This window comes from Elephas maximus, chromosome 25 (assembly GCF_024166365.1).
Source record: "Elephas maximus indicus isolate mEleMax1 chromosome 25, mEleMax1 primary haplotype, whole genome shotgun sequence".
In the NCBI taxonomy this organism is placed as follows: domain Eukaryota; kingdom Metazoa; phylum Chordata; class Mammalia; order Proboscidea; family Elephantidae; genus Elephas; species Elephas maximus.
In genome coordinates, this window is record NC_064843.1 from 23,351,226 (window position 1) to 23,373,672 (window position 22,447).

Sequence of the window (22,447 nt, forward strand, 5' to 3'; positions counted from 1 at the left end):
TATTGCTTCTCCTTTCTCCTTTCATCCATTTGACAATAAAAAACCTACTCTGTGCCCTGTCCTGGGAGCTGGGAATACTGTAGGCGGTAGATGGAGGGCACTGTGCAAGCACCTAGCTTCAACGGTACACACACACACAAAAAATCCAGGGGTCTGGGAAAACACCAATCCTCCCTCTGGAGGTGACTCAGGTTCCTGCGCAGTGTCCTCACCTTATGGGTTGCAGCACATACTTGGATTCAAGTGGGACAGGCTTCTGGGCCCTTAAGGTAGCAACATAGGGACAGCTGGGGGCCCAGCTAGAGAAGACCGACAAGGAGAGGCCTTGAAGCGATTGTGGGTGGAAGGAAAGAAAAAAACATGCCTTGGGGATGGACTTGGTGCTTTGCCCTGAGCTGCAGTCAAGGCCTTAGAGGCAGTTCCTATTATTACACCCATTTTGTTTGATGAGGAAACTGAGGCTCAGTGCCCAAAGGGAAGGGACTTGCCCAAGACCAGGCAGGAAGACGTGGGTAACTGAGATTTGAACTAAGGCCCCGAGAAGCAGGGGTTGTTGGGGCGGGGCGGCGGCTCCTGCACCTCCCTCTCTCTTGTCCTCCTCGGACGCCTCAATTGTCTCTACAGCGGCAAGGTTTATCACGGGCCCGCTCCGTACAGCCCTTTCCACCCTCCTGGCTGCCAGCGTCCCGCCCTGTCCCCTCCCAGCCCCCGAGGGAGGAGGGGAGAAGGAGAGAAAAAAGGGGGGTCGGGGAGGTCTGGCTTTATAAAGGCGCTGGAACCGCGCTGCCGGCCAGACCCCGCCGTCCGGATCCCAGCGCTGCCGGACGCCCACGTGACCGCGCCACCCCCAGCTCCCCCGCTGCGTGAGTTGAGGCGCGTCCCTGTCCTCCCTACCCCAGACCCTCGGCGAACCGCATAGTCTACTGAACCCAGGGTGGGGAGGAGAACCGATGGAGGAGGGGGCTGAGATGGGGGGCACCGGGCAGGATCGTGCAGGGCAGGGTTTAGGGCCTGGGGGAGCCAGGCGACCCAGGAGCCCGTGTGCTGGGGGCCGCCTCCTCCACTCCCCCGGAGGGGGACCCGGCGCGGGACCCGGGAGACGGCTAACTGCCCCCTAGGAATGCGCGTGCAACCGTTGCTGTAGCAACAGGCAAGCCCGCGCCCGCCCTCCGCTAAGGAAAAGGGAGGCAATCGAGGGGGGGCTGATCCCCCCGAGGTCCAAACCTGTCACGCGGCGGTTGCGCGAGAGAGCCGAGGACACCCCTCCCCCGGCCTCGAATCCTCGGGGAGCCTGGGTGCAAGTCGCTTCGCCTCTCTGAGCCTCAGTTTCCCCATCTGCCAAATGGAGGCAATATTATTGGTTGCAAGTTCCCCGAAGAGCTATCTCCAGCGTATCGGTCCGGGCCAGCCCCTTCTCCTGATGGGACGCCCGAGGAGTGGGCTTTAGCGGCCCGGATGACCCCCGCGACCCCCCCACCCCAGGCCCGCTCGTCATGGCCCTATTCGGGGCGCTCTTCCTAGCGCTGCTGGCAAGCTCTTACGCGGAGCTCCCGGGTTGCAAAATTCGCATCACCTCCAAGGCGCTGGAGTTGGGTAAGGGCGCGAGGGCGAGCGGCGGCGGGCTGCGGTGGGGTCGTCCCAGCAGTGGGCGCCGGCGCTAAGGGTCTCGCTGCTGCCTCAGTGAAGCAGGAGGGGCTGCGCTTTCTGGAGCAAGAGCTGGAGACCATCACCATTCCGGACCTGCGGGGCAGCCAAGTCCACTTCTATTACAACATCTCCGAGTGAGTAGGGGGCCGGGGCGGGGCCTCGGGCGTGAAGGCGGGGCCTAGGCGACATGGGGGCGGGGCTTATGAAATAAGTACATGGTCTCGGAAGACCGGACAGATGAGTGGAATGGGGGCGAGACCAATGGATGAGGCAGGGCGTAAGAAACAGCATGGGGCCAAGCCAGCCAATTTAGTCGGGGCCAAGCAGGTGGACGTGGCCTAGAAAGTGTAGGTGAGGCCAAGAAGAGTAAAGTACGACCAATGATATTGAGGCGTAGCCAAAGAACTGAGAGGCGGAATCAAGAAACTTGGCCAATGGATGAGAGTGGAGTCTAGGGCACCCGGGCTGGGGATGGAGGGGGATCCAGCTCCTAAGTAAAGACCCCAGCTTTGGTTTAGGATGGAGTGGGGAACAGGTCATTTGGAGATGGGGCGGAGTTTAGATGGTGGAGGTGAAGTCCAAGGAGCCAGTTAAAAGACCAGGTCAAGCAACCCCAGGATGTGGGAGGGAAGCGGGTGCAAGCAACAAGACTTCTAAGAGATGGGGGTGAAGCTCGCCTTTAGCGCCTGTGTCAGGACAAGCTAATCTCTGAGCCACCCAAACCCTGCTTCCCAGGCTTGGACTAGAAGAAGAGGGAATGAATTTCCCATCGTTGGGCGGGTCCCCTCTTCTTGGCCCAGGGGGATGTGAGCAGGCCCTGGTCTCCAGGCCCTTTGAGGGGCCCCCGCCCTGGGTTTGACTCTAAGGGTCCCCAACAGGGTGAAGGTCACAGAGCTGCAGCTGACCTCCTCTGAACTCCATTTCCACCCGGAGCAGGAACTGATATTACAAATCACCAATGCCTCCTTGGGGCTGCGCTTCCGGAGACAGCTGCTCTACTGGTTCTTGTGAGGATCCAGAGCCTCAGGGAGGCGCTGGGCTGGGAGGGCTGGGGGTGCTTAGCCTTTCTGAATCTCAAATTCTTCTGTGCATAAGGACTGATAGGAGGGTTTGGTAGGATGTCTGGTAGGCTGTGAAGTGAAGCCTTATTAAATGAATTATCATAATGTATGGGGGTGGAGACGGGGGCGGGGGAGTGAAGACCCAGTTAAGCTCCCAGCTGGGGTGAGCATTAACCCCTCATTGGCAGCTATGATGGGGGCTACATCAATGCCTCGGCGGAGGGCATGTCCATCCACACAGCTCTGCAGCTCTCCCGAGACCCTACTGGCCAGATCAAGGTGTCCAACATCTCCTGCCAGGCCTCTATTTCCAGAATACACGCAGCCTTCGGGGGAACCTTCAAGTAAGCCCCATCTCCAACCCCAGCGCACCCCCTTGGAGCCCCATAGGCCATGTGCCTAGTGCAATATGAAGTGCACAGACTTGGGAGTCAGACCAACTGGGTCCAAGCCCTGACTCTACCACTTCCTGCCTGTGTGACCTTGGGCAAGTCACTGAAGCTCTGTGCCTCGATTTCCTCATCTGTAAAATGGGGATGATAATAGAACCCGTTTTATAAGATTGCTGTGAGCATATTTGAGTTAATATATGTAGAAATATTTAGTGCTGTACCTGGTGTATAATAAACACTTCTGTAAGTGCTAACCACTTAGAGTAATTGTGAGGATTAGCGTGTGCACAGTTGGACATGTAGTGGCTTCTTAATAACTGGGCAGCTCTTAATAATAGCAAAAATAGTAACATAATTCTGGAAGATGAGCTGAGAAGGGGACCTTGTGCTGGTTCTGGAAGATGGTGGATTTGTCACCTGATGCCAGTTTTTTATTTATTCAGCAAAGTATTTGCCAGGCCCTGAGGATTCCAGAAGGAGCTCAGTGCTTCACTGGAGGGACATTTGTCACCAGGGCCTTAAGAGAGGAACCAAGTCAGGACTCTGGGGGTTCAGAGGAGGGTGATCTGGGGAGGCTGCCTGGAGGAGGAAGCATCTGATCTGGGACAGGGCAGGAAGCATTGAAGGTGGACGGGAGGGCATCAGTAAACACCTGGAGGTAGGATGCTCAGGGCAGGCTTGGGGAACTGTGGTAGATTCATTTGGCTGGAAGGGGGTGGGGGTAAGAAAATCAGACCTTGGAGAGACTTGGGCCTGGGTCCTGGAAAACCTCCATGAAAAAAGGAGCTGGTAATTCAGGTCAAAGCAGAGGCATCCCTACCACCACTGCCACATCTCTAGTCACTATGATTCCTCCTGGGGTAGGGACAGGGTCTGGGTTCACCTGGCCTCTTGTATCCCCACAGGAAGGTGTATGACTTCCTGTCCACATTCATCACCCCAGGGATGCGCTTCCTCCTCAACCAGCAGGTGTGTGCAGTGGCGGGGGGGGGGGGGGTGCAGCAGGGATGGGCGTGGCCTCACCTAGAAGGCCCTGATTCTAGCCCCACCTCCCAGATCTGCCCGGTGTTCCACCACGCTGGGATGGTGCTGCTCAACTCCCTCCTGCGGACCCTGCCTGGTGAGTTGGTGCTGCGGGACTAAAAGCTCTAGGTCGGGCCCTGAGCTGGAGTGGGGATGGGGAAGAGGCTGGGATCCAGCTGTCACGCAGTGCCTCAGAGTGGGCCCCTTTCGAGCCCTTATGTCAAACAGTCCTGGGTTCACATTTGGGCTCCGCTGCCGACTTCCTCTGTGGACTTGGGTAAGTATTCCCTACTCTCTGAGCCTTCGTTTCCTCACTTGGCTGGTAATGCCTCCCTCATGGGGTTGCTGTGATGATTAATGTATTGAGGACATCTCAATATGTCCTTGCCAACCACTGGGGGCCCAATGTGTTCATGGCCTGGCACTTAATAGGTGGCCAGATAACGTGAATTCCTTTCTTCTAAGCCATGTCCTCTGCCTGTGGGACAGACAGCTTGTCCCATGGTACTCCACACACAGGGACAGGAAGGAGAGGCAGGGGAGACCAAAGAGGAGAAACAGGAATGCCTGCCCACTTTGCTCTTAGTGGTTTGATGAAACCTCTGTACTAATAGTAGTGATGGAAACCCTGGTGGCATAGTGGTTAAGTGCTACAGCTGCTAACCAAGAGGTCGGCAGTTCAAATCCACCAGGCACTCCTTGGAAACTCTATGGGGCAGTTCTACTCTGTCCTATAGGGTTGCTATGAGTTGGAATAGACTCGGCGGCAGTGGAGTGGGTAATAGTAATGATAATAACGGCAGCTAACCTTATTGAGCACTTACTACACACCAGGCACTAAGTGAGGAAACCTGTGAGGAAAGTTCTATTATCATCATTTTGTGGATGAGGAACTGAGGCCCAGAGAGGCTAAGCATCTTGCTCAACATCACACAGCTTTGAATGACTTGAGCCTTTCCGTCAGTGCGCAGTTCTGTGGACGAGCTCGTTGGCATTGACTACTCCCTCTTGAAGGATCCTGTGGCCTCTGTCAGCAACCTGGACTTGGAATTCCGGGTAAGCTGCCAGGCTGGTGTGTTGTGACTGCTGACTTCCTAACCAGATCCTTCTTTCCTCCTCCTTCTCTAAATTGATGGTTTTATCTTCCTAAAGCACGGGCTATGATGAGGCCATTCCATTAGAATGCCATGGCTCCCTGCTGCCTAGAGAATTAGGTTCAACCTCCTGTGTCTGGCATTTCAGCCTTCTTAATCGTATCTGGCCCAACCTCTTTAATTTTATCCTGTTTCTCTGCACCTCCTCTTTTCCCCAGATATGCTCCTTGCTTCTGACCTCAGGGCCTTTGCTCATGCTGCTCCCACGACCTTTTCCTACTCCTCCTGAAGGAGTTGGACATAAAGCTCTATGCTCATAATCTCATCTCTTTACAACCCTGAGTCAGGTACTAACCTTATACCCATTTTAGGGATGTGAGACCTGCTCAGAGAGGTGAAGTTACTTGCCCAAGGTCACACAACTAGCACGTGGCCAGTTTTGCTCATAACCATCATCCTTAGCTTCTCCCAATGGAATGTAGCAGAGTTTCAGAGCACAGATTCTGGAGCCAGAATGCTGAAGTTCAAATTTTGGCTTAACCTTTCTGTGCCTGTTTCCTAATGTTGTTGTTGTTATTAGGTGCCATCGAGTCAATTCTGACTCACAGTGACCCCATGAGAGAGAGTAGAACTGCCCCATAGGGTTTTTCTAGGCTGTAATCTTTATGGAAGTAGATTGCCAGGTCTTTTTCCCTCGGTGCTGCTGGGTGAGTTTGAATTACCAACCTTTCAGTTAGCAGCCGAGTGCTTAACCATTATGCCACCAGGGTTCCTTTGTTTCCTAATATGTAACTGCAAATAATACAATAAGAAAACATACCTCACAGAGTTGTTTATATGGATTAATGGAACTAATCTATATGAAGGGATTAAATAGCACCTGGCACATAATTACTATGTAAACAGTAGCTACCAGGGCAGCGGTGGTTCAGCGGTAGAATTCTTGCCTTCCATGTGGGAGACCCAGGTTCCATTCCCGGCCAGTCCCCCTGGCGCGCAGCCTCCACCCATCTGTCGGTGGAGCCTTGTATGTAGCTATGATGCTCAACAGGCTTCAGCAGAGCTTCCAGACTAAGACAGGCTAGGAAGAAAGGCCTGGAGATCTACTTCTAAAAATCAGCCTGTGAAAACCCTACGGATCACAATAGTCCAGTCCATAACCAATCGTGAGGATGGCGCAGGACTGGGCAGCGTTTTGTTCTGTTGTGCATGGAGTCACTATGAGTCAGGGCCGACTCCGTGGAAGCTAACAACAACAAACAGTAGCTATTATTATTATTGCTATTCAGCTTTCAAGATCCACTCAAGTGCCATCTCTTCCGTGAAATCTGTTCTGATCCCCCCTCCAGTGGGATGGAATTGCTCCCTTGCAGCACCGCAGCTGACCTTGTTTTGATGCCTTTTAAGAGATGTACTTGCAGATCCCTCAAGGGCAGCACCTGGGTCCAGCCCCCTGCTACTCCCCATAGCGCCTGGGACAGGGCTGGGAGACACCTACTGTCAGGCTGTGTGCTGAGCCAGTCTGCCTTGACCCTGACCTCCAACCCCAGGGGGCCTTCTTCCCTTTGGCCGAGAGGAACTGGAGCCTGCCCAACCGGGCAGTGGAGCCCCAGCTGCAGGAGGAGGAGCGGATGGTATACGTGGCCTTCTCGGAGTTCTTCTTTGACTCTGCCATGGAGAGCTACTTCCAGGCAGGGGCTCTGCAGCTGTCGCTGGTGGGGGACAAGGTATACCAGGGTCCATACGGGGGGTGGGCAAGAGAGGGCCAGTGACAGCTCCTGATGACCCTGTCTCACCTCCATTCCCTGTCCAGGTGCCCCACGATCTGGATATGCTGCTGCGGGCCACCTACTTTGGGAGCATCGTCCTGCTGGTGAGCACTGGCGGGAGGTAGGGACATGGCCAGAGTGGGGGGCACACCACCTAGATCCCAGATGAGGGGACCAGTGAGGGTGCTGAGGCTCTGGCCCCAGCAGTAGCTAAGGAGTAAACAGAAGACCTGGCCTCTTGCCCATGGCCAAGTTTCCTCCTCACCACTGAGCTGTTTCCGAAGTCTGTTTAGACAGAACGCTACTTCCTGTCCTGTCTCCCTCACAGAGCAGCAGTGAGAACCCAGGCTTTGCAGTAAACCCAGGCTTAAATGACTACTTATTCTTTTGGCTTATTTTCCCTTGTGTAGTGAGGGGGATGGGAGTTAAACATTTAAAAAGAAATAGTTATCGTTCAATGCAGAAAATGATGGAGCCAGAATTTGAGACTGTGTGATCCTAGGTCACACTGACTTTCTCCCCTACATGCCACAATCCCGCAGAATTGTAACGAAGATTAAATCAATACGTGTCAAGCAATTAGAACAGCACCTGGTACAGGGTAATTACTCAATAAACACTAGTTGCTGTTATTATTACTATCATCATCATCATCAAACCTATGCCAAGCGATTAAGAGCATGGACTCTGTTGCCATACTGCCTGGATTGGAATCCCAGCTCCGCATCTTAATAATTACATGACCTTGAACAAGTGACTTAATCTCTCTGTGTCTCAGCTTCTGTGAAATAGGGATAATAACTGTAGCTGCCTCACAGAGTTATTGTAAGGCTTAAAGGAGTAACATGTGAAGTGTTTAGAATCATGTCTGGTGAAGGGTAAGCACTCCATCAGTGTTAGCCATTAGGAGAAAGAGTACAGCAGTGTAGAAAAAAGGGGACAAAGCCACCGGCTGGCTTTGACATTTCATGCAAAGAGGCTGTCCCTGAGGCATCTGGACTGGAGATGAATCTTGAGTGGTGAGAACTTAGGAATGCAAAAAGAGAAGGAAGGAGACAATATCCTAGGTCTACAACGCAGACAAAGGCACAGGGCTGCAGGCAGATCTGGGAGGGTTCTGGAAGCCAGACCAGGCTTTGTATTTGTCAGAGCCTGGGCTCCCAGAAGGCTGAGGCTGCACCACCCCTCCTCCCGGGAGGGCTCGTGAGGGAACAGATCTGGGACGTGACTCGCCCTCCCTGCTTGGTCCCCAGAGCCCAGCAGTGATTGACTCCCCGATGAAGCTGGAGCTCCGGGTCATGGCGCCGCCGCGCTGCACCATCAAACCCTCTGGCACCACCATCTCCATCACTGCGACTGTCACCATCGCCCTGGTCCCGCCCAACCAGCCTGAGGTCCAGCTGTCCAGCATGACCATGGTGTGGCTGCTGGAGTGGGGGTTGCTGAGGGTCAGGGAAAAGTGGGCTGTGTACCCTTCCAGTCAGTAACACCCCTCCCACTTTGCTACAGGACACCCGGCTCAGCGCCAAGATGACACTCCGGGGGAAGGCACTGCGCACACAGCTGGATCTGCGCAAGTATGCAGATGCCCGATGACCCTGGGCGAGCCCTTGACCTCAGTGAGCCTCCATGTCTTCAGATAGTCACACCTGTCCAATAAAACCATGGAACTAAGATGCAGTCACTGGAGAGCTGGGCCTTTCTATGTTATTGCATACCCAGTGCTTTATTAAAGCATTACCTCTCAGCATTCTCTCAAAACCCCAGAGGTAGGCAGTGCAGGTATCGAGAGACGAGCAATGGCTCGGTGAGGGTAAATGACATCCCGCAGCCATGCAGCTAGTGTCTGGGAACTTGGATTTTGGCAGAAACCTCAGCACAACTTAGTAGCCTAGTGACCTTGAGGCAAGTCACATGATCTTTCTAAGCCTCATTTTCTTCATCTGTTAAATACATGTATAAATAGCATCTAGTTTCTAGGGCTGTGGTGTCCAATATGATGAACACCAGCCACTATTATAACTTAATAGTTCCTCAGTTGCACTAGCCACACTTCAAATGCTTAATAGCCACAGGTTGCTAAAAACCAAATCAAATCAGTTGCCATCAATTCAACTCTGACCCGTGGCAACCCCGTGTGTGTTGTCTGAGTACACCTGTGCTCTGTAGGGTTTTCCATGGCTGAGTTTTCAGAAGTAGGTCGCCAGGCCTTTCTTCCAAGGCGCCTCCGGGTGGATTCAAACCACCAAGGGGCTACCATATTGGATAGTGCCGATACAGAACATTTCACAGAAAGTTCTATTGGGCAGCACTTCTCTAGGGAATTAAATGAAATACTGCAGGGTAGCGGTGAAGAGCCTAGGTTCTAGGAGCAGCTTCTGCCACTTATGAGCTATGTGACCTCTGGCAAATTACTGAACCTCTCTGGGCCTCATCTGCTTCACCTGTAAAGTGCAGATCATAATAGCACCTACCTCTTAGGGCTGTTATGAGGATTCAAGCAGTTGATACCTTAAAATATTTAATATTTTCATTTTTGTAACATGCTTACATGCTTAGTACCTGGCAGAAAGTAAGCACCATAAAATTTGTTAAGTAAAGATAAACAACACATACAAAGCTATCAACAGAAGAATGGCATATAGGAAGTGCTCAACAAATAAATGGTAGCTAAAAGAAAAAAAAAGAAGGTCCAAAGAAAGAAATGACTCACCAAGGATAATGCACACCTGAAAAGTGGCAGAGCTGCCTGGAAAGGTGTATAGTAGGACATCCCAGACTGACACTGAGGGGCCTGTGGTGGGTGGGCCTGGGTGACCTGAGGAAGGGGCGCTTGCCTACTGGGCACTTCTTTCTCTCCTGCAGGTTCCGAATCTATTCGAACCAGTCTGCACTCGAGTCACTGGCAGTGAGTAGGGAATGGTAGGGCGGCCAAGGCTCGGGTCAGGGTTGGCCAGCTAAGGCCAGCCAACCCCCTAATCGCTGCCCTGACTACATCCTTCTTCCTTCCCAGCTGATTCCTTTGCAGGACCCCCTGAAGGCCATGCTGCAGGTTGGGGTAATGCCGATAATCAACGGTACGGTTGGGTGTGAGTAAGAGGGAGGAAGGGGAGCTGGGCTGCGTAGGCCCAGGCTTAGCCCACTGCCCCCACCCACAGAGCGGACCTTGCGTGGGGTGCAGATCCCCCTGCCTGAGGGCATCAACTTTGTGCGTGAGGTGGTGACGAACCATGCGGTGAGTAGGGGCAAGGGGAAGGAGAGGAGAGCTGCCCCACCCTCTCTAGCTCCCCAGTGCCCTTGCCTTCCAGGACCAGAGCCCTCCCTTCTCGGTTGCCCCCTCTCATTTTAATCCTACACCAGCCACCTCCAGTCCTTTGCACAAGCCATGATGCCGTCTCCTTGGAACAATCTTCCCTGACTCCACCCCCAGCTCCTACTGATCATTCAGGTCTTAGCTAAGTGGTCTCCTCCTCCAGGAAGCCCTCTGCGACCCCTACAGGCTGTGATCCCTCAGCCTCTGTTTCAGCACCATTCACACACTGCTGTGCTGCTCCACTCTCCTACTAGACTGAGACCCCCCCTCTGCCTTGCTGTACAGGGCTTCCTCACCATTGGGGCTGACCTCCACTTTGCCAAGGGGCTGCGCGAGGTGATTGAGAAATACCGGCCTGCTGAAGCCAGGGACCCCTAGGCATCCAGTGGCCCTCCATCTTCTACAGCAACTGCTTGAGCCCTCTGACCTTACCCTGGGAGCTGACATTCAGGACTCCGGTCCCTCTCATCCCTTCCTCTTCCCGCCCCCCGCACAGCCTGTAGTAGCCCCTTTAACCCCTGGTGCCTTGGAGAAGACAAAGTTTTAAGCTGTCCCAATTTAATTCCATAATCACAGTCAATTCATCAATTACAGTCCGTCCACCCACCCCCCCCAGGGCCTTCCTGAGCTCAGCTGGGTTCCTGGGGTGGGATCAGTGCATTAGAAGGCATCTGTTAAGCAGGAAAGGGAGGCAGCACCCCCCTCCCCAGTCAGGGTCTACTGTGGGAATAAAGTGTTAACCACCCCAGGTTGTCTCCGTGCCCCTCTGGGATGCTCAGGGCCTGGGAAGGAGGGCGGGTGCTGGAGACAGGGGCCTGCCCCACAGGGGCCTGTGGGTAAAGGAGGCCTTCCCTCCTAGGGGTGGGGATGGGAGGGCTGGATCAGGCATTGGGGCTGGTCCCTGAGGTCATCAGTATGGCTTCTTGTTCAGGAAGCGGGAGAACATGGTGAAGGCAGCCTGGGGCTTGTCGGTGGGAACCATGTGTCCAGCGCCCTGAGGAGCAAAGTGGTGTGGAGGTTCTGACCCCCACCATCCCTCCCCCATCTGCTGCCTTCATCCCACTGGATCCCTCTAACCAGTGAACTTCTCCTCCCCCAGCCCTTCCCCAGACCCCTGTACTCAAGCCCCCCTATCCTCACCACCCCTCTGAAAAAACTTGTCCTTACAGGGGCCAAAGGGAAGCCCCAGAAGGGAAGGAGGCTGGAAGGAAGGACAGGGAGGACTCTGCCCCTGCCCTCTCTCCCCAGCTGGCCCAGCCAGGCCAGGTCCTACCTTGACGGTGAGAAAGGCGATGTGGGAGAACTCCTTCACGAAGCCAGCAATCTGCTCACCGCTCTCCCCATAGCCCACTAACCAGGGCCGCCGCTGCACCTCCATCTATCCCCCCCCCCAGGAAAACTTATCAGCCTGCGGCAGGCCCATCTTCCCTGCTCATGGCTGCACGCGAGGCCTCAGGGGCTGGAACTGCTCTCCAGGTTTGCCCTCTGTTGGCTGGAGCCAAGCAACCAGCCACACCCAGGTCCCCGACCCACAACTCCAAACCCCAGCTTTCCCCCAGGACCAGAAATCCCTGCCTTACCTTCTGGTTTAGGGAATCCACAAACCACTCATCCCCCATGAAATTGCAGGCCATGTCCACGTCTCCGTTGTATATCAGGATCCGGTACTTCTGGAGCAGGACAGGGGGACAAATGGGGTTCTAGAACAAGCCCAGGCCCTATGGCTTCCCCAGTTAAAGTCCTTCCCTTCCACCCCACCCGGGGATTCAAGGGACCCAGCTAAATGGCATGAACCAGGAAATTCTCATGCTTTTCTGACCGTTTACTACACGTCTAACATAGTATTAGATGCTTTACGTATTTTGTCCCCATTTTACAGATGGTCAAAATGAGGCTCAAGATAGTTAAGAAGCTTGCCCAGGGTCACATGGCTAGGAAAGGGACTTGTGCCCAGGAAATCTGACTCCAGAGCCTGTGCTCTTAACCACTGTGCTGTACAGACCCTGAGTCTAACCTGGCTCTGCCAGCACCTCCAAGGTGACCTTGGACAAGGCCCTCGCCCACCCTAGACCTCCGTTTGCCCATGTGTAACACAAGGCGATTGGCTCGCCTCACTTGAAGACCCCCTAGCTGATGCAGACCCCTCAGGCTGCTCCAGCAGAGCATCAGGGAACAGACTGAGTTCAAATCCCGACACTACCAACTGCAGGACCTCGGGCAAGTGACTTCCCCTCCTGAGGTCTGAGCATCCCCAGCTTTCCGAGGGGAGCTGTGAAGGGGCCCCTGCCTTGCCCTGCTGCTCCAGAACCCTGCGGCTGCCGGTGGACCCAGCTGTGCTATCCTGCTCACCTGTGAGCTGAGTAGCTTGAGGTACTGGGGGTTCATGGTTTGGTAGATGCGGCGGTACTGCAAATTCACCAGGAAGCTGCCGGGAGCACACGGCAGGGCCCCAGGAAGAACAGGTAGCAGGAAAAAAAAGCCAACCAACTGAATGTCCTCTCCCATCGCAAGCTCCAGCCTCAGAGGCAGGCAGCTGGGTTTCAGTGTCCTTCTTGGGCATTTCACCTCTCCAGGATGGGGGCTGGAGTTCAGCAATCCTCAACGCACCCCCATTTAGAAATGCATAGGGACACTTTCTGGTTGTCACAATAACCGCAGACCCGATGCCAAACCAAACCCGTTGCTGTCCAGTCAATTTTGACTCGTAGTGATCCTATATAGGATAGAGTAAAACTGCCCCATAGGGTTTCCAATGGGCAGCTGGTGGATTTGAACCACCAATCTCTTGGCTAGCAGCCGAGCTCTTAACCACTGCGCCACCAGGGCTCCATAACTGGGGAAGCGACTGGTATTTGGCGCCTAGGGGCCTGCAAGTATATAGGCACTGACCAATTACAGTGGCCCCGTTATACCAGGTATCACCCCTTTACTTGCTGGCTCAATCTGGGCACCTGGGGAGGGCGCTGACGGGGGAGCTTGGGGGGGTGCTTGGGACGTTGCCTACCAAATACTACAGACCAAAAAAACCATACCCGTTGCCATTGATTCCGACACATAGCAACCCTATAGGTCAGAATAGAACTGCCCCATAGAGTTTCCAAGGAGCGCCTGGTAGATTCGAACTGCTGACCTTTTGGTTAGCAGCTGTAGCACTTTACTACTACACCACCAGAGTTTCCAATACTACAGAAGTAATCAAGGTTTTCATAACTAACGTGGTCGTTTCAGAACAAACTGGCTGAATATCGAGTCAGGGGTCTGGGATGTTCAACATTCTGTACAACGACTAATTGTCGTACCCTGAAAGCCCAAACACTAGCCAGAGGATCCCTGGAATTTTTCTGATGCCTATGAGCCCCACCAGCCCTCCACCCCCAGGCCAGCAGGGCCCCAGAGTCTCACTTGCACACGTCCCAGTGGGGTAGCTGCTCAGGAATGTGCAGGGCCTCCCGCACGTAAGGGTTATTGAGGTAAGTGGACAGGGCTGTGGTGTTGGTGCAAGGGGGGTCCAGGCGCACCTTGTCTCCAGAGCGCAGCAGTGCCTGTGGGCACAAACAGGGTCAGAGCCTTTGCTCCCCTGCCCCAGCCCGCCCCTCACCCTGCTGCAGCAGGAAGCCCATGCCCTCGCGCACCTGATGCCACATCCGCTTGAGTGGCAGGCGAGTGAAGATGTTCCCCAAATCCTGGACCACCATGGTGTTCTTCTCGTATCTGCCGGGGAGGTGGGGGCGTGAGGGCCTGCGCTTCCAGATACGGCTGGGGTGGGCCCAAGGGCCACAGGGCAGGTCCTACCTGACGTGACCAGGCACTCCCCCGGCACAGGGGGCGTAGAGGTTGTAGATGTTGAGGCCGGACTGCGCCACGATGTGAGACACTTCATTAAGCTGCAATGACACACGGAGCTGCCACACTTTCCAGATCCCTGGCCTCTCCACGACCTCACCAACTTTTCCCCAAGACTCAACTCTCTTGTATTCTATTGTCATTCCCCTTCCTCCACTTTTTTCACAGGTAGGACAACTGAGGCTCCGTGGAAGGAATCTGCCAGCCCTAAGTCCAAAACCCAGCCCCACTACTTCCTAGCACTGGAACTTGAAGTGACTTCAACATTCTTAGCCTCGGTTTCCTCATCTGGAAAACTGGACAGTGCAATCTTCCTTGAAGAAGAGTCCTGAAGATTATGCATAGTCTATATGGATACAGTTTAGCACGTGGCAGATGTCTGGGAAATGTGAAGTCCTTTCCCCCTCACAGGGGTTATAGGATTTCCCCCAAAAAAGTCATAGCTACTGCTGCTGGTGGGAACACACAAACAGCATGCATCCCAGAGAGCACGGGACGGCTGAAAGATGCAGGACAGGAAAGCAATGGGGATGGGCACAAGGAGTCCTCAAGGGTGAGATGGGGCCCCATGCCGAGGATGAGGGGTAGCAGGGCTGATGCAGAACATCACCTGGGTGACACATTCTGGATCTTTGTTGTCATAGAAGTTACACTGGTTTTGAGAGCAGCAGTGGGTCTGGATGGAAGTCCAGAGCCTGTCAGAGACCAGAGTGAAAAGTGCTTAGGCCCCCACTGGGCAGAGGTGAACATCCCAGCTCCTCCGTCCAACCCCAGTCAGGACCTGATCCCCGGTGACTAGAAATACATCACAGGGTGTGGTATGTAGGTGACCAAACTTAGCTCCCAAGGAGCTGCCCCTGGGCCATGCAGCTAGCCCTCCTTCCAAATCAAAACTAAACCAGCTGCTGCGCAGTCGATTCTGTCTTGTAGTGACTGTATGGAACAGAGTAGAACTACCCCCCCAGGGTTTCCAAGGCTGTAAATTTTTATGGAAGCAGATTGCCACATCTTTCTCCTCTGACCAGCTGGTGGGTTCAAACAGCTGACCTTTTGGTTCGCAATCGAGTGCTTTAACCACTGCACCACTAGGGCACCTTCAGTTCTCCTTAGTCCCTTCTGATCTCTATTCATTGGCCTTTCAGCACCAAGCCCTTCCAGCAACCCCAGCCCCCACCTCCTGCTCATAAACCAGGGCAAGGTCCTGGGCTATCACGTGTTTCAGGGTCAGATCTGATAGCTCATGACCGGCCCCACCCTGGAGATTGCCCAACTGCCCTTCTCCCATACCTGTTCCCCAGGAGACCATGGTAGTAGGCGAAATAAACCAGGGAGTTGTCATTCTGCTCATAGGAGGAGAGTCCATTGCCCACAGCCAGCCCCTGTGAAACACCCAAGGTGTTCAGCTCATTGAGAGGGTGAGGAGGAGGAGGAGCCTCCCTTGACCTACACTCAGACCTTCAGCAATCTGGAAGCTGAAACACACGGTGGTTTGTCGGAGTGGGTGAGATCACTCAATATAAAGAACAGAATTTTGGGCCTTACAGGTAGTAGTGAGCTTCCTGTCGTGGGAGGCATGCAAGCAGAGGCAGGTCAGCTAGTGGCAGGGATGTTATGACAGAGACTGGGTTGGATGGGGGAGGGGTTTGGCCTTTCTGACCTTGCTAATAGCAAGGCTATGACCACTGCTGCCTCCCTCCCCTCCCACAGCTGCCCCCAACCTGCAGGTTCATGCTGGGGTCCTGCATGACCAACATGGCCAGGGTGGGGATGTAGACACCAGCATAGCTCTCTCCTGTCAGGAAAAGCTCGCTGTCCTTGTACTCCGGAAAGAGGCAGAAAAAATCTTTAAGGGCCTCATAATTGCTCTGGGCGACCTGAGGAAGGCAAGATAGAGGGAATCAGGAAACTGATATTTGAGCTGGAGAGGACATCAGAGATAACGAGATCAACCCACCCTGTTTGTGCAAGAGGAAGTGACTTGGCCAAAACCACACCACATAGTTTGTGGCAGAGCCAGCAATGGACTCCAAAGCCACGTGTTCTCCCCCTGCGGTGCCATCTTAGAAAGCCAAGAAGGCTGGGGCAGCTGGAGGCTGCCAGACTCACTTCAGTGTCGTTGGTCACATAATACTTGTCGTCAGAGTAGGAGAAGCCCACCCCGGCTGGCGACTCGAGATACAACATGTTGGCAATCTAAAGGAGAGGAGGAAACCAGCTGGAGATGTTCCCCACCCCATCCAGTTCCCCAGACACTCCCATCCCACAGGTCCAGCTGTACCAGGTTCCAAGAATATGGGTTGTACTCCAGGGTAACACCATCTGGCTGGATCTGAGGAGGAAAGAGATGGCCGAGTTAAGTACCAAGGGCAACTAGGCAACGGAAGGGGCGCTATGCTAGGTAGGCACTTTATATGAGGGCAGAAATCCTGAGTGGCCAAACCAATTGTACAGATGAAGATGGAGGCTCAGAAAGAAGGGAAAATCACAAAGTCTTTTGTGCTCTCTTCCTTAGCCTTTTCCTTTGAGAACTGCCCCCACTGTTTCCTTTCCTGGGTTACTGGAGGAGGGGGGCTGCTTTACACTCACCAGGAAGGGCCCATGCTCTGTGAGGAACCCATCGAGGGAGCTGCAGCCTGGACCTCCGTTGAGCCACAGTACCACAGGGCTGCTCTTGGGATCCTTCTGGGCCTCCACGAACCTGGGATGGGGGTCAAGGCAAGGTCACTGCAGGTGGAGAGGCCCCTTTGAGCTCCCTCTCTGCTCCTAGGCGCTTTCAGAGGTCTTCAGAACCGCCCCCGACCCGTCATCTCCCTTGGTAGGACATCTCAGTGTCCCCCAAACCCCCCCGGGAGGTAGGGTAGCTGACCAGTAATGCAGGTGCTTGGAACCGGAGCCGCGGAGGTAGCCGGAGTATTGGCGGAAACTCGGCTGCTTGGCCAGCCCGGGGAGGCGCTGGATCTCGTCCTGCTGGGGAGCTGCCTTGCTTCGGGGCGCCCAGGACAGGAACAGCAGCAGTAGCGACGGCAGCAATAGCGCGGCTCTGAACATCTGAGGGAGGAAGAAGCAGGAGCCTACAGTTTCCTTGCCCTGTTTGCTACTACGCGCTTCCGTGCAGCCGCCCTGCGGAGGAGCTGGCGGCGCCTTGGCGACGGAAGCCTTGTTCCCAGACCCAGCTTCCCATCCGCTCAGCCTCCTTCGCCGCGCACGGAGAGGCGACTCGGGGATCCCTTTCAGCCTCCGGACTCCCCTCACCTCTGCTCCCCACGTCTTTATGCTCCAAGAAGCGGCCGGCGACTGGTAGTCATGTGTACTCCGAGTCACGTGAACTCGGGTGTCACATGACAGCCTTCATGGGCCCTCCTTTGGTCTCCTCTGGCCTGGGGGTCGGTGGTGGAGGCGGTCCATGCCCGGTCAGGGTCGATAGGCTTCGCGGGTTGTATCCTGGGAGATGCATAGAGCCGGGTGTGGACAGCACCCCAGCCTTCTGGGGGCCCCATTCTAGGCTGGATGGCCGGGCCAGCGGCGCTAGGACCCCCAGGCAGAGCCCGGGGGACGGGAGTCAGGGGGGAAATACCTTACATGGTGCCCCCGCGGTCACCAGCTGAGCCCGTCACCCAAAATAGCCCCCGGCGTATGCCGGCGCGGCTCCTGCCTGGGAGATGGCTTCTGCCTCCGACGCCGTGGAGTTGGGTGCGCCCTGGGGACCCGGGCGCCCCGAGCCCGCTCCTACCCGCTTCCACCGGGTGCACGGTGCCCACATCCGCTTGGACCCCTCCGGGACGCGGGCCACTCGCGTGGAGAGCTTCGCTCACGGCGTGTGCTTTAGTCGCGAGCCGCTGGCCCCGGGCCAGGTGTTCCTGGTCGAGATTGAGGAGAAGGAGCTGGGCTGGTGCGGGCATCTGCGCCTCGGCCTGACTGCGCTGGACCCCGCCAGCCTGCCTGTAGTGCCCGAGTTCTCGCTGCCCGACCTGGTCAGCCTCGGCCACACCTGGGTCTTCGCCATCACGCGCCACCACAACCGAGTGCCCCCCGAGGGTCACCCGGAGGTGGAGGTCGTGTTCCCCAGCCGACCCTCGGCCCTCCTGCAGGAACCCTATCTCTGCATTGAGCAGTTTCGCATTCCCCGGGACCGCCTGGTGGGCCGCAGCCGGCCAGGGCTCTACAGTCACCTACTAGACCAGCTCTACGAGCTAAACGTTTTGCCTCCGACCGCGCGCCGCAGCCGCCTGGGTGTCCTTTTCTGCCCGCGCCGGGACGGCACGGCCGACATGCACATCATCATTAATGGCGAGGACATGGGCCCTAGCGCCCGGGGGCTGCCAGCTACCCAGCCCCTCTACGCAGTGGTGGACGTGTTCGCCTCCACCAAGAGCGTGCGCCTGGTCCAGCTGGAATATGGCTGTAGGTAGCCTGCCCCCTGGGCAGTGACCCCTCCAGGCCTGCTGTGGGGGCAGGATCCTGCTAGGACTCCCTAGCCAGCTAGCTGGGCCTTGATCCAACATTAATTTAGAAGTCGTAGAACCTGGCTTCAAATTCCTCCTCTGCTTGTCATCTCAGACCACAGTTGACTGTCTTGGCTGCCATTGACAGTATGCCCTAAAAGTTCCCTTCTGGCTGTGGCAATCTTTTCTGTATTAACCTATGGCAGGGGTTCTAAGCGGATTTCAGATCCTGGGCCTCTTTGAGAATTGTGTGCTCTCTTATTACAAAAATACTCGTAGATTTGGGTAGACCAGTGTAAAGAATTCACAGATCCCAGACTGAGACTTCTTAATCCTGAGGTCTGGTGCACTGCAGTCCTGTGAAGCCCTTAATTTATACCTCTGATCTCATTGCATGAATTCAGTGAACTTGAAGGTACTCTGTGTGGGGAGGGTGCTGGAAGCTGGGGCCAACCAGACACGACCCCTGGAAGCTGCTCGGCTGAGAAGCAGACAGGGCACTGAGTGTTGTGATAGAAACCTGCTGCAGCACCATGAGAGTTCGCAGAGAAAGGTGCTTATCTCAGCCATGTTAACAGCCCAGGAAGTAGGCTGGACCCAGAGAGCAGAGGGACTTGTCCAAGTTAACAGCAAAGTAGAGGCCAACATTTAGATCTTCTGGGGCTCAGCATCAGACCCACCCTCCAGTTCTGTTTCCCTTCTCTTCCCAGTGCCATCCCTGCAGACTCTGTGCCGCCTGGTGATCCAGAGGAGTGTGGTGCACCGGCTGGCCATCGATGGGCTCCATCTGCCCAAAGGACTGAAGGATTTCTGCAAGTACGAGTGAAGGCCTGCAAGTACAGTCACCAGGCTCAGGGCCACAGAGCACGTGCTGGCCCCAGAGCTGCGGCTTGTCTGCAGCCGGTGATGTGGCTGCCAGCCAGGGCCAGAAATAAACACAGTCTCCTTGCCCCTGCAGCCACTGAGGGGTATTTCCTTTAGGATCACTGCTGGTCAGCAGGTCAGAGCAAGAGAGAGCATTTTAAAGGTCATAGAGGATAGTGGGAGCCCTGGTGGCATGGTGGTTAAATGTTTGGCTGCTAACCAAAAGGTTGGCAGTTTGAATCTACCAGCTGCCCCTTGGAAACCCTATGGGGCAGTTCTTCTCCGTCCTATGGGGACACAATGAGTCAGAATCAACTCAACAGCAACGGGTTTATTTATTTATTTTTGGAGCCCAGTGGTTCTTAGCCTGGCTACTAACTAGAGTCACTGGGATACTTAAGAGTGCTAATGCCCTGGGCCCTATTTCCAGAGGTTCTTGTCCAGTTTGTTGCAGGATTCAAACCAAACCAAACCCATTGCTGTCAAGTTGGCTGTGACTCATAGTAACCCTATAGGGCAGAGGAGAACTGCCCCATAGGGTTTCCAAGGAGTGGCTGTTGAATTCGAACTGCCAGCCTTTTGGTTAGCAGCCAGATGCTTAACCATTGTGCCACTGGGCACCGGGGCTCTATTGGGGACTTAGGCCCGGAGGTTTTTTTTTTTTTTTTTAAAGCTCCTCTGGAATTTCTAATGTACAGCCAGGGTAGAAAAGCATTTCCCTAGAACAGAGGTCTTCAGCCTGGCTCTGACCCTGGGATTCTGACTTCACTGGTCTGGGATGAGGCTGGGCACCAGGATTTTTAAAAACTTCCCAAGAGATTTTAATGTGCAGCCCAGGCTGAGAACAGTGCCCTAGACAAACTATTGAATTTTGCAGGTGGGAAACTGAGGCCCAGAGATGGGAGTGTATTTGCCCCAGATCACACAGCAAATGAATGAATGCAGAAATGCAGAGTGCTCCTTGTCTCATACTACAGGGCACAAAGCACTAGACTCCTTTATTTTATCTCTGCTCATTTGCTTCCATACCAACAATCTCATTTATTCCTCACAACTCCTGGTGAGGTAGTAGGCAGAGTTACCACCCACACTTTACAGGTGAGGATGTCCGGGTGACTTGCCCAAGGTAAGGGCAAGAAACTAGAACACCCACTTCCTGGCACAGTGCTCTTTTAACCCCATCCCATTGTCATAGAGGGGCCCTAGAATGAACAAGTCAGTGTTGTGAGGTAGGTTCCAGGTGTAAAGGGGAGGGACTGTGAGGTGAGGTTCTAGAAGGGTCGAGAGGGTAGGACAAGAGGCAGATGACTGTTCCCTCACAACCAGGGGCCTTGGGCTGGCCATGTCCTACTTCAGGTCTCCACAAACTCATCTGGGTTTTCTGCCTTCTGGCCAAGGTGAGAGAGGGGCTCCTGGAACTGGAGGGGGTACGCCTTCCCCGAGAAGCTGCTTTCTGGCTCTGGGGAGGTGGGGATTCTGCTGGGCATCTTTGGGCTGGCCCTGGAGCCAATTCTCTTAGAAGAAAAGCCATTTCAAAAGTCCTTGCCAGTAACTGCCCACTTGTTCATTCATTCATTCAACGAACACTTCTCCATCACCTGCTCCGTGTTGGGCACTGGAGGGATGGATAACACCTAGTTCCCAACCTCAAGACAGTCCTCTTGAGCTAGTCTTGTCACCTGCTCCCAATGTCACCCCTATGCCCTGCCCCTCAGGGCCTCCTCAAGGAGAACAGTAACAACATTCCATCTCATTCCTGTCTCTGCAGGTGGGGCTGCTTCTCCGGGCTCCTCCCTTGGCCTCTACAGCCCTGCAGAGCCAGTGGTGGTGGCCCCTGGTGGGCGGGGCCCACTGAGCCAGAAAGTTGAGCAGCTGACACCTGCTGCCCAGGCCTGGGGCCCAGCCCTAGCCATGCAGGAAGCCAGGGGCTGCCCTGAAGGGGCTGGCTGGGAGCCACTGCGGAGGCGGAAGGAGTACAGCCCATACTGCCACAGATTCCCTCCCATGAGGCAGCCGGAGAGCTTGGGCTGGGAGGATGGCTGTTCCAGAGGCCGAGTGCCCCAGGTGGGTGGCCCCGGCCGGCCCAGGTCCCTGCTGCTGTGCGGGGTGTCACCAGGGGTTCTGCAGGTGCCCTCTGAGACAGGAGGGCAAGAGGCCAGCTCGCAGCCTGACATCTGCATCCTAACCTTGGCCATGATGATCGCTGGCATCCCCACCGTGCCTGTCCCAGGCCTGCGGGAAGAGGACCTGATCCGGGCAGCTCAAGCTTTCATGATGGCCCATCCAGAGCCAGAGGGAGCTGTGGAAGGCATGCGGTGGGAGCAGGCACCCGCCCACACGGCCTCTGGGCAGATGCCCCTAGTGAGACCCAGGAGGGGCCCACCTCCTGGCTCCTGCTTGTAGCTGGATGAAATAGCACCAGACACATAGGGTGGCTTTTCCATATGGTTTTTGGCGGTGCCTATGGCAGGGATGGGGACAGGGTGGTTGTTTGAGCCACTTGACCAACACCAGTCCTTCATGAGGGCCCAGACCCCAGGAACTTTCTGCAGATACTGCTAGGCCAGGAGATGGGTCTTGTCAGAGTAGTTACAAGTAAAATTACCTGTGGTATAGGAGGCCTTGCTTGGAGAGTGGAGGCTTTTATATCATTTGGGAGACTCAATCAAAATGTCTTATACAACGTCCTGAGCTAGGCAATGTAAATTTCCCTTTAGCTTTAAATTTTCCAGCCTGTTGAGGGCAGATGGTGGGACCACAGGTAAGGAAGGGAAATGAGCACTTAATTGAGTACCCACTGGGCATCAGGCCCAGTACATGCCCACTGTCCTTTGAACCTAATAACCCTGTGGGGATCCCCATTTTTACAGATGAACAAATTGAGGCTTAGAGTGACTTGCCTGAGATCAGTTAGCTAGTAAAAGGCTGAACCAAAAGTCAGGCAGGGGAAGAACCAGGATTTGCACATAGTGTCTGACTCCTTAGTCTATATTCTTTCC

At 54.8% G+C, this 22,447-nt stretch overlaps 4 protein-coding genes across 4 annotated transcripts; 3 read left to right on the forward strand and 1 right to left on the reverse strand.

The window, feature by feature from the left end:
* The first annotated feature begins 646 nt into the window (after positions 1-646).
* Positions 647-10,703, forward strand: PLTP (phospholipid transfer protein). The gene is made up of 16 exons (XM_049869210.1): positions 647-863; positions 1,483-1,593; positions 1,682-1,781; positions 2,526-2,654; positions 2,897-3,052; positions 4,006-4,069; positions 4,157-4,220; positions 5,088-5,179; positions 6,768-6,944; positions 7,031-7,090; positions 8,240-8,404; positions 8,496-8,563; positions 9,852-9,894; positions 10,000-10,063; positions 10,145-10,221; positions 10,585-10,703. Exons 2-16 carry the CDS (start codon positions 1,494-1,496, stop codon positions 10,675-10,677), a joined length of 1,452 nt encoding a protein of 483 aa, XP_049725167.1. The 5' UTR covers positions 647-863; positions 1,483-1,493; the 3' UTR covers positions 10,678-10,703.
* Positions 10,704-10,845: 142 nt separating this feature from the next.
* CTSA (cathepsin A) lies at positions 10,846-17,500 on the reverse strand. The gene is made up of 15 exons (XM_049869211.1): positions 17,395-17,500; positions 17,009-17,190; positions 16,729-16,840; positions 16,421-16,471; positions 16,249-16,335; positions 15,861-16,016; positions 15,430-15,521; positions 14,753-14,837; positions 14,092-14,183; positions 13,932-14,010; positions 13,702-13,841; positions 12,649-12,724; positions 11,880-11,969; positions 11,573-11,677; positions 10,846-11,293 (listed from the first exon to the last, which is right to left on the reverse strand). Exons 2-15 carry the CDS (start codon positions 17,188-17,190, stop codon positions 11,210-11,212), a joined length of 1,431 nt encoding a protein of 476 aa, XP_049725168.1. The 5' UTR covers positions 17,395-17,500; the 3' UTR covers positions 10,846-11,209.
* Positions 17,490-21,201, forward strand: NEURL2 (neuralized E3 ubiquitin protein ligase 2). The gene is made up of 2 exons (XM_049869212.1): positions 17,490-18,543; positions 19,295-21,201. The coding sequence occupies exons 1-2, from the start codon at positions 17,802-17,804 to the stop codon at positions 19,408-19,410; spliced, it is 858 nt and encodes a 285-aa protein (XP_049725169.1). The 5' UTR covers positions 17,490-17,801; the 3' UTR covers positions 19,411-21,201.
* Positions 20,791-22,408, forward strand: SPATA25 (spermatogenesis associated 25). Its single transcript, XM_049869213.1, has 2 exons — positions 20,791-20,845; positions 21,217-22,408. The coding sequence occupies exons 1-2, from the start codon at positions 20,791-20,793 to the stop codon at positions 21,849-21,851; spliced, it is 690 nt and encodes a 229-aa protein (XP_049725170.1). The 3' UTR covers positions 21,852-22,408.
* The last annotated feature ends 39 nt before the right edge of the window (positions 22,409-22,447 follow it).

What these genes read in the sequence shown, in the direction of transcription:
- NEURL2 (XM_049869212.1), top strand. Translation starts at nt 17,802, where the DNA reads ATGGCTTCTGCCTCCGACGCCGTGGAGTTGGGTGCGCCCTGGGGACCC. An exon ending in GGTCCAGCTGGAATATGGCT is followed by an intron (nt 18,544 to 19,294) that starts GTAGGTAGCCTG and finishes TTCTCTTCCCAG; the next exon opens with TGCCATCCCTGCAGACTCTG.
- PLTP (XM_049869210.1), top strand. Translation starts at nt 1,494, where the DNA reads ATGGCCCTATTCGGGGCGCTCTTCCTAGCGCTGCTGGCAAGCTCTTAC. An exon ending in CCTCCTGCGGACCCTGCCTG is followed by an intron (nt 4,221 to 5,087) that starts GTGAGTTGGTGC and finishes CCTTTCCGTCAG; the next exon opens with TGCGCAGTTCTGTGGACGAG. An exon ending in TGTCGCTGGTGGGGGACAAG is followed by an intron (nt 6,945 to 7,030) that starts GTATACCAGGGT and finishes TTCCCTGTCCAG; the next exon opens with GTGCCCCACGATCTGGATAT.
- CTSA (XM_049869211.1), bottom strand. Translation starts at nt 17,190, where the DNA reads ATGTTCAGAGCCGCGCTATTGCTGCCGTCGCTACTGCTGCTGTTCCTG. An exon ending in ATCCAGAATGTGTCACCCAG is followed by an intron (nt 14,184 to 14,752) that starts GTGATGTTCTGC and finishes GTGTCATTGCAG; the next exon opens with CTTAATGAAGTGTCTCACAT. An exon ending in TGGATTCCCTAAACCAGAAG is followed by an intron (nt 11,678 to 11,879) that starts GTAAGGCAGGGA and finishes GGGGGGGGATAG; the next exon opens with ATGGAGGTGCAGCGGCGGCC.
- SPATA25 (XM_049869213.1), top strand. Translation starts at nt 20,791, where the DNA reads ATGTCCTACTTCAGGTCTCCACAAACTCATCTGGGTTTTCTGCCTTCT. An exon ending in TTTTCTGCCTTCTGGCCAAG is followed by an intron (nt 20,846 to 21,216) that starts GTGAGAGAGGGG and finishes CTGTCTCTGCAG; the next exon opens with GTGGGGCTGCTTCTCCGGGC.